This window comes from Talpa europaea (assembly GCF_964194135.1).
Source record: "Talpa europaea genome assembly, chromosome: 11".
Lineage (NCBI taxonomy): Eukaryota > Metazoa > Chordata > Mammalia > Eulipotyphla > Talpidae > Talpa > Talpa europaea.
Window position 1 is genome coordinate 20,627,017 of NC_140078.1, and position 10,426 is coordinate 20,637,442.

At 42.1% G+C, this 10,426-nt stretch overlaps 1 protein-coding gene across 2 annotated transcripts in view; it reads right to left on the reverse strand.

Moving 5' to 3' along the window:
• The window catches only part of TRPC4AP (transient receptor potential cation channel subfamily C member 4 associated protein), a gene marked incomplete at both ends in the record, with an annotated part of 55,627 nt that extends 50,255 nt beyond the window's left edge, over positions 1-5,372 (reverse strand). For both annotated transcript variants that reach the window (XM_084247874.1, XM_084247873.1), the window contains one exon: positions 5,205-5,372. In XM_084247874.1, coding sequence (XP_084104000.1) covers positions 5,205-5,372 — 168 coding nt within the window. The remainder of the gene's footprint in view (positions 1-5,204) is intronic.
• Positions 5,373-10,426: the final 5,054 nt, after the last annotated feature.

Genomic DNA, 10,426 nt, shown 5'->3' on the forward strand with positions numbered 1-10,426 from the left:
GTTCTGTCTTTACTGCTTTTCTTTTTAAATCATTAAAGGCTGAATTTCATAACATAAATGTATATTTTATTTGTTTAGTGTTAAGTGTAAAATAATGCCTCAAAATATCATCTAGGTGCAAGTAAACAGTCATCTTAAAGAATATCAATGAAAATTAAATACCTTGTTAAGTTATTCTGTAACAAATGTTAACCAATAAATAATGGGATTTATTTTGTTTCAGTATAATCAGGTGTGAATTTTAATAGTTTGTAAATATAAAAATTTCCTGCTAAAATCACTGGTATTTCTTCTTTTTTAATCAGATGGCAGTGCTTCAGTCCTAAAACCACAAATAATAGCACTGTCATATGTCCTTTTGTGTGTGTGTCCCCTTGTCCCGTTCCCTCTGGTATTTATATTTTTAATTTATGAAAAGGTACCCTGTCCAGGGGGCTTCCAGTATAAAATTACCTTTGGCAGGCAGGGAAGACTGTATTCGACTTAAACCCCTGGGTCTCACAAATACTTAAACTTAGAATGTCGCTAAAACAAGCAGCGTCTATTGAAAAATTTAAAATCTAAAGAAAAATATGAAATAACAGGTGTTATTTAGGTATCAACAATCATGAAGAAAGCAATGATGGTCATTTGGGAAACAGAGCAAGAATGCTATTTAACTAGCTTTTGACAAGATTGCCAAACCAAACATGTATTTCTAGGGTTGGAGCGTCGTGAATTGTGAGTTATTCTGCCCAGTGCCAACAGTTAGTTTGTTCTATCCCTTTTCAAAACTCCTACTGATTTTATATGCCCATGTTAAGGAATCTGTATAAGTACCGCGCTAACCGATTGCGCCACTGGAGCTCCTGTTAAGGAATCTGGAATTAATTCTAACTGCAATGAGATGCCACTAGAGGATTTTAAGGATTTATAAGATCTAAGAATCAAATGTGCTGACAGATGTGAATAGGCTCTATTAAATTAACAACATCATAACAGCATATTTTATTACCTTGATAGAGGGCAAACTAAAAAGAAATTAAAATAAGGCACACTAAAATCCAAGCAGGACAGGTCCATTCTAAATTATATGCCCTTGAGTTTTCTGCCAGGTTTCTTTCAAGTCCAAGTCCCCACTGGGAAATGGGGAGACATGGGGAAGAGCAGGTGTGGTGGAAAAGAAATCAGATTTTTTAATAAGTTTGAGATACCCATTACTCATCTATGTGGTGGAGATGCTGAGAAGGTTATCTGTATATACCCACTTGAAGCTAAAGGGAGAAAACAGGATGGAAATAGATGCAGGATCCATCAGGATATAGAGTATTTGTTAAAAACAATACTATCTGCTAACTTTTATAGCAAGCTTACCACATTTCAGACACCAGTTTAAGTGCTTTATATGTATAAACTCACTTGGTCCTTACCACAACTTTAGGAAGTTAGGTCTCATGATTATCCTTTTTTTTTTTTTTTACATGTTTCCTCCCATGCATTTATTTTTTATTATTATTTTTTTTAACATTTAAATATTGTTGTTGGTTTTTGGGTTTTTTTGTTTGTTTGTTTGTTTTAAGATTTATTTATTTATTTATTTATTTATTTATTTATACAAGCACTGGGTACAGTCAGAAGAGGGGGAGGGTGAGAGAATTCACCAGAGCCAGAGCAGGGAGCAGAGCAGGCAGAAGGACCAAAGTACACTGCTGAGGGGAGCAGCGGGTGGCAGGAGAGGTCTGGGCGCCATGCAGGACCCTCCTCCGGTGGCCAGGGAGCAGCCTGGGATTGAACCAGCGCTGCAGAGGCTGCGGGCAGCTTCGCAACCCAGCGCTCAACCACTGTGCTACCGGGGAGGCCCTATTTTTTATTATTATTAAACTTATGTATATATATTTTACATGATTGTTCATTCTTGTACAATATTTGCTTTCTCTCTCAGGTATAGTTCCAGTAAAAATTCTACCACCAATTTACCCATACACCATCACCACAGTCCCTTGCGCTCTTTCCTCCCCTGTTTTGTTCCCTCTCCCTCTCCCTCACCATCCCCTGCAGAATGTCTCTGGTTTATAGTCTCATGATTATTCTTATCTTACAAGTGAAGAAACAGAAATATAGAGATTAAGTAATAAGCCCAAAGACACACAGAACTACAAACCTAGGCAATCTCAATCAAACTCTTTAAAGCCATGGAACTGTTTAGGAGTACAGAGAACTGAGGAGGAGAACTGAGCCCTCATACATAGTATTCCAATTCAAATAATGTCCTAAGTCCTATCTAAGTGTCTGGAAGATTTCAGGCTCTGCAGACACAAAGAAAAATAAGACTGTGTCTCTCAAGAAACCCAGTATAATAATTACAAGCTGACAGCAACTATTTGCTGAATATCTACTATGCAGCACACACTGGGCAAGCTTTTTAGATATATTTCATTTAATCCTAGCAATCCTATATGTTAGATGTCATTACTGTCATTGTAGAAGTAAGGAATTTGGGGTTCAGAGAGGTTAAACAAGGTAAGCTAGGTTACTCAGATAGTGATAGAACTAGGATTCAATCCAAATCCATCTTACTTCAAAATCTAGTCTTTTTCAAAGAAATCCTACTACTTGCTACAACTTGGAAGAACCCTGAAGACATTATACTAAGTGAAATAAGCCAGTCACTAACAGACAACTACAGTGTGATTCCACTTTTATGAGGTATCTAAAGTAATCAAACTGACAGAACCAGAAAATAGAATGGCACTCACCAGAACTGAGAGGAGGGAGAAAGGGAATTATTTAATGAGTTAGTGTCAGATTAGCAAGATGAAGAATTCTGGAGATATGTTTCACAATAATGTGAACAGTCTTTTTTTTTTTAAAGATTTATTTTTATACAAGGCTGGGGTACAGGCCAGAGGCGAAGGAGGGTGAGAGGATTCACCAGAGACAGAGCGGGGAGCAGAGCAGGCAGACGACCAAAATACACTGTTGAGGGGAGCAGCGGGGGCGACAGGAGAGGTCTGCGGCACCATGTGGGATTCTCGCAGGCCAGCAGGGAATCAAACCCACGCTGCAGAGGCTGCGGACAGTCTCACAGTGGGGCGCTCAACCACCTGCACCACCAGGGAGGCCTATAATGTGAACATTCTTAACACTACTGAATCCCACACTTTAAAATGGTTTAAAAAAGTCAATTTCATGCTATAATTTTTTTACCGTAATTAAAAAAAATTGTTTTTAAAGCTGGTATTTCGCGGTATTTCACATGCCATAATGGATATGCTGCTTATGTGCTGTGGAAATATCTGTGAGGAAAATTTATTCTGCAATGGAGGGAGGAGGGAAAGGGAAGTAGAAAGGATGAAATCAAGGTTATCAAGAAAGGACAAAAGACACATGGAAAATGAAGGTCGCTAGCTTATCCTCACTAAAGTTCCAGGAAGATAGCTCCACCTCAGCCTCTCAAATATCTCCCACACCTGTATACAACTGTCAATTACCACAATGACCATTCTAAATCAAGCTCAAGAATAGCAGACAACTTGTGTCTGGTGTGCTTCTCCAGTGGCTTCCCATTTCAAGTCATCCAGCACTGGAAACAAAATAAGTGTGCTAAACTCCCTCATTCCTTACGTTAAAGAACTTTTGTGACTACTGCCCTCAATCTAAAGGATTATCAAGATGGTGTTTAGAAGCAAATTATCTAACCTTCCTGAGCCTCAGTTTCCTCATCTGTTTTGAAATGAGTAGACACCTAATTCAAAAGACCAAGAATTAAATGAAAATATTGTAAACTTTGCACAATGTTTGATCCAAAGTATGTGGTTCAGAGTTAGCTCCCTTTCTTCCTGTCACTACACACCCAGTTCAAAAACGTATTTTGGTGTAAAGGATAGAGCAAGTATTTCCAGGATCTTAAGACAGATAGAGAAGTATGCAAGGCGAGAATGTTGCTAATATATAAGTTGCTTATATATGATTGCTCACCCAGAACTCCTTCATCCACACAGAGACCACTTGTCTTTATTCTGTCCTTTAATTATAAGAGTAATATTGAAATGGTTCAAAATTAGTATATATACAATCATACTGGGAAAAGTCTCATTCTCATCTTCATCTATTCAATTCCCTCCCCACTTCCACAAACCACTTTATTAGTATCTTGTGTACCCTTCAAGAGTTACTTTATGCAAAAGCGGACTTTAAAATAAGCTAATGTTTTACAGGTGTATCTGCAACATAAGTTCGGGTAACATAAGAGAGGAGGGGAAGAAGTGAGGAGCCTAGATTTTATTCGTCATGCTTTACCCTAAAGCAGTGACTTCCTTTCATTAAAAAAAAAGAAAAAAAAACAAAACACACTAATCCTATATCGGGCACCTATTATTAGATGGAAACCAAGTATAACCATGAGTATTAAGTGCTTATCCTTCAGTCCTCACTATGCACCAGAAATGCACTTTCCGCTTTACACAACTGTCTACTTCGATCCTCACACCTTACGAGGTAGATTACTATTATCCTCGTTTTACAAAATTGGAAACTGAGGCACAGAACGGGAACTTGCCCAAGAGAGTAGGGCTTTGCATCCATGTCTGATTTCTAGAGTCCCCGCTCTTAAGCATGACGCTCTACACGGCAAAACAAATAGTCCCTGCACCCGCTGGAGCTCAGTCTAATATGCGGATACAGGCGAGAAAAGGGTAGACAACAAAGAAATATGTAATTACAGACTAAGAAAGTAATGTAAACGAAACGAATTCAGGGCTGTGACTAACAATGGGGTCCTACTTTAGGATGGGGGCTGGGGGTACTGCTACGGAAAGGCCTCTCTGACATTTATAATAGGCTTGGGCATCATTTGGGGGCTGCCCGTCCAACTCACAGGGGAGAAGCTCGAGGTCCCAAGAGGCTTAAGCAAACTCGCCCAGGGTCCCCCGGACCTGCAGACGTGGCGCAGAGAAGGCAGGTTCCAGGAGCTGAGCCGGGGCTCCTACACGCCATCAATGCCCGAAGCAGACCAGACCAGCTCAGCCCCCAACCGGGGGCCTCCAGCCGGCCGCCACCCAGCGCCCCGCCGCGGCTGACAGCGTCCGGGCAGCCCACAGGGAGGTCCCACGGCCGGCCAAGAGGGGTCGGGCCCGTACTGCGGCGGCCTGGAAAGGCCGCTTCCCGGCCCCTAGCCAGCTCCCGCCCGGTCCACCCCGCCCCGCCCCTCCGGACCGGCTTCGTACCTGCATGGCCCGGACCAGGCCCCGGCCGGTCAGCTGGCCCTGCCGCAGCTGTAGCAGAATGTTACCGGGTCGCGGCCGGCCGCCCCATCCGCCCCAGGCCGCCCCCGTCGCAGCGGCCCGTCGCTCTCGGCCGGCCGCAGACCCAGCCGCCGCCGGCGCCGACGCCATGTCTCCTCGTCCGACAAACAGGAAGCAAGCGGCCCCGGGGCCGCGGAGATTTCTACGGGGCGGCGGAGGGGTCGCCGCAGCGCCCCCAATGGGTGGATGGCGGAGGCGCAAGCCGCGTGGCAGGAACCCTGCGCGGCCGGAGCCTGCGCGCCGCCGGGCCTGCTGGGAAATGTAGTCTTGCTCTCAGGCGGGCAGGTGCAGAATAGATTGTGGTGTTTCCTGCAGCATTTGATTTTTCGGGGCAGGGGTCCCACATTTCTATGAGGTCCCTCGAGATCGAAGTCAGGTTCCTGAGTGCGTAATCTTCCATTTCTTGCCTGTTTGGGGGAGATCACAGACAACTGACCAGGAAAAAATTCTGAACTCTAGGCCAATGATCGGGCCACTGGGTTTAATTCCTCTCTGCCTCTCTCGGCCCTTAACTTGCCATGGGCCATTAGTCCCAGCATCGCATTTTCCTCATTAGTTCATCCAATTAGTAATTCCTGGCATCCTGTTCTTCCAGTCATATTACTAGGGGCTTGCTCTGTGCCAGCCCCGTAGGGATCACGAGGACTACAATGGTGAACAGAACAGGCTAAGTAGGTTTTCTGTATTGGAATGCCGGTTACAGAAGACAAAGTCCACACACTGACGCACAATAACAAACTGGATAAATTATGTGACTGAATAGATTGTTGTGAAGAGAAAATATTGGATGGAAAGGGATTGGTAAATTGTGTCATCACAGTCTGTCAGACGAAACTTGTCCTAATTTCTCCCCACCTTTTGGCAAACTTCTCCCTTTTTGGGGATGGAATGGTGGAGACTGTGACTTGTGGTTACATAACTGCAATTTATCACCCAAACCGGAACACTTTTAAGAATGAAAATTTTAAGAATGAGAAACAGGGAGGTGCGTGGTAAAAGGGGAGCTTTCTAAATTCCACCCTTTCTTATCAACTTGACGGTCGAAGGTGGAGCTTTTTGAACTCCACTCCCTGAGCTGGGGCAGATGGGAAAAGAGGGTGGGGCTAAGGTTTGGGGCAGTTGAAACTGCTGGGGGCTTTTTAGGCAGTTTAGGTAAGCTTTTAGGACTTTAGACAGTTAAACTGCCAAAACTCAACCATGCAAACTGTGGAGCCTTTTGGAGCAGTTAAACCGCTGGGGCTTTGGGCCAGTTAAACTGCTGAGGTTAGGTGTGATGCAATAAGGAATGGTGGAGATTGTGACTCATGATTATAACTGCAATTTATCATCCAAACTGAAAACACTATTAAGAATGAATGACGTCTGTTAAAAATTACACCACCACAGTGGGCATATAGAGAGCCTGTCCCAGACAAACTGGGGTTATATTCACCACCCTCATATCTGTTTAGAGTGGTCTCTACTTGCCTCCAGCAGATTGTTGCTGGATCTTCTCTTTTTCCCTGAAAAGGTAAAAATCTGCATTTTTATGTGATATTTCTCAATTTTGGAAACTCTACCCACCCAACAAATCCCAGTCAGTTTGTGACTCCTGGAAAAAGAAGACCAGGAACAGATTCATCCATAGAAGTTTTTCTTGAGATAAGGGAGATATTTCAAATAAATGGGGTGGGGGGATTAGCTCTTTTAACTTCACATCAAAAGCTAAAATAAATCTCAGATATATAAAAATATATGTGTAACAAAGTTAAAGTACAGTTCTAAAACGGGGGTGTGGTTGTACTGTTACCAGAACCCAGCCACCTCAGCGGTGGGAGCCCGCAGGGGCAGTGGTGTTCTTTCAACCTGCGCCACCACAAGTCAGTTGTGGCAGTTGCTCCTCAGAGCTCAATACCTGCCAGTTTTGTAATGGACCAATCATGTGTGAGCTATGAGCTGATTGGTGCTAAATAGTCCAATCAGACTTGTGGGTACAAGAAGAGCTAAGCCAGGGTCAGAGGGAGCGAAGGGTCCCCAAAGAAGGAGAGATGACCCCAGCCCCTGCAGGAGAAGGAAGATGGGGAAGACTGTTCCTGGCTTCCGAAGAAAGAGGAAAAGAAGCATCCAGCAGCTGACCTCTAAGGAGGGAAGAGAAGCTGAAGGACTATGTCACAGACTGGGCCTTGGTCCTGTCTCTGACATCGCCTGAAAGGACACCGAGGCCCTGGGCCTGGTGTCTCAAAGAGCTGTGTGTTGTTGGTATAACCAAACAACTCACGAAGATCTGTTAACACTGGGTGTCCCTGACAGCCCCTCTGAAGGACCAGTAGTGGCCATCACTACTGGCCAGTGCTGTCCAGCACTCCTAGTGACCAGTGGCAACCATCACTGATGCTACCTGGGTGAGATAGCAGCCACTGTGGATACAGTGAGCTCTTTGTTTCCCCTGTTTACAAAATAAACCCCATGGTTGTTGTTCCTGGAGCCTGAGGTCTCCTACAATTGTGCGCATGAGTCAGAACCCACAGCCAGTGACCTGTCCTCTTATTGGACACTGTCTTTTGTTTAGCTATAGCCCACAGGCCGCTACTGTGTGGGTGTTGTATTGCTAGAGCCCTTACTTCTGGTTTTTGGCCTTTTGGCCTTTTGGGGCTTTTTGGCAGCTCTCTGGTCTCAGAGTCGGGGCAGGTGGGCGGCCATTTTGAGCCTTCCATCTGGCCACCTGCCCTGTGACCCTTCTTGTGGCCCTGTCCACTCCTATTTTAACACAACTAAGTTTACAAAAATTCATTGACATGTACTCAAAATGGGTGAAGTTTATATTAAATTACACCTCAGTGAAACTGTTGATAATCAATGATAAAAGTAGTAGAAGTAAATCTATGAGAATACAGTTAACATTTAGAGGTAGAAAAATTCTTCACAATAAAAAACCCAGAAGTCATGAATAGAACTGACAAATTTGACCTAAACTTTAAAACTTAATACACTATAAAGAAACCAAAAAAGCAAATGATATTTTGGGAGTACTACATAGCCAGAGTTTATGAAGAACTCACTCAGATGCCCTCCACCTGAAGTTCTGATCCCCAGGAAGTTCTCTGAATGGCTTGCTTTTGTATGTATTCTAACTTTCTATTCAATAAGAGACCTTCATGGCCACTCATACAAAATAGCATTCCTTTTGATCTCCCACTTATTACTGCTGATATTTGTTTGTTTTTATAGCACCATCACCACCTGACATAGTTGTTTATTATGCATCCCTCCCCCTGGCTGAAATATAATTTTGTTCTGTTTTGTTTATTGCTGTATTCATCTCCAGCATCTAGAATAGTATTTGGCACAGTAGGTGATCAAATATTTGTTTATTGGTCTCAATGAACTAATAAAGAGATGCATGAACTCCTACAAAAAATACAAGGAAAAATCAAACAAACCAACAGAAAAAAGTAGAAAGGAACAGGCAATTCACAAAAAGAAAAATAAGTCGCCAATAAATGTATAAAGAGATGCCTAGACTCAGTTTAACGAATAGTATAATGTTGATGGTGAGAACAGAAAATGATATACCCTTCTGGAAAGCAATTTTTTTAGCACTATAATTAAGTCATAAAGAAGTCCAAGCTTTTTTATTCACTAATTACTCCTTTAGGAATCTCCCCTAGTGATATTATTTGACAAGATGAAGGTTTATTATTTTTTAAAGATTTATTTACACATACAAGAACTGGGGTACAGGCCAGAGGTATGGGGGGTAACAAGATTCACCATAGACAGCATGGGGAGCAGAACAGGCAGATTGACTGAAATACACTGCTGAGGGGAGCAGCAGGTGAGTCAGGAGAGGTCTGCTGCGCATGTGGGTAGCTCCCTGGCCAGGGATCGAACTCGAAGCAATATAACCATAAAACAGGATCACAGTTAACTCTAGTATTTCAGTATGATGGAATATTTGAGTCATTGCATATCATTTAGAAAATAAAATGAAATACTAAGATTTCACATAAAATTAAACATGCATATTCTTTCATCTGCTTCTGGGAATTTATATTTTAGCAACAACTAAATATGTATAGCAAGATATATTATTAAAATATTCAGTGAGGTATTTATATATCAAAATACTGAAAACAATCTAAATATCCATCAAGAAGTGACTGATTAAATGAACCATGGTTCATCCATACAGTGGAATATGCAATCACCAAAAGGAATCAAATACACACACACACACAGATATGGGATGATGTTCATGATACAGTTAAGTGAAAAAAACTCACAGTAGATCAGTATGTATCATAAAAATTATCTCATATAAATTTATTTATACACTACCTCGAAGATTGTGCATGAAATAGTTAATAGTAATTGCCACTCGAAAATGGAATTAGTTGGGCCTCCCCGGTGGCGCAGCGGTTGAGCGCTGGGTTGCGAAGCTGCCTGCAACCTATGAGGTGCTGGTTTGATCCCCGGCTGCTCTCCGGCCACAGGAGGAGGGTCCCGCATGGCGCGCAGACCTCTCCTGCCGCGCCCACTGCTCCCCTCAGCAGTGTACTTCGGTCCTTCTGCCTGCTCTGCTCCCCGCTCTGGCTCTGGTGAATTCTCTCACCCTCCCGCACTTCTGACTGTACCCAGTGCTTGTGTGTATAAACAAACAAACAAACAAATAAATAAATCTTTAAAAAAAAAAAAGAAAATGGAATTAGTTGATGGGGGAAGAATATGAATTTTCCTTTTACATTATTGTATTATTTATATTTTATTGTGAGTATATATAACTTTAATAGTTTAAAATAAATTTTAATTTCATACAATTGTTACACATATTATTTTTCTATTCAGTTTTACATATATAAAATATATGTAAACACATTGTTAAAAAAATAGCAATTTATAAAAGAATAGGTATGTCATGATCCCATTAATGTATTATTAGACATTCCTGCTCTATGTAGTTACTTGCACAGAATTACCTGAAAGAAACATCACCAAAATTATCAACTGTGGTTATCACAATGTAGACAGATTTCAGGTGATTTTCACTTTATTAATATTTTTCATAATTTTAAACACGGATCATGCATAATCAGAAGAAAAGAAAGGAAAACAAAAGGTGTTTCCAGAGCTGGGCGGACAAAGCTAGGCATTGGTCTGACCACAGC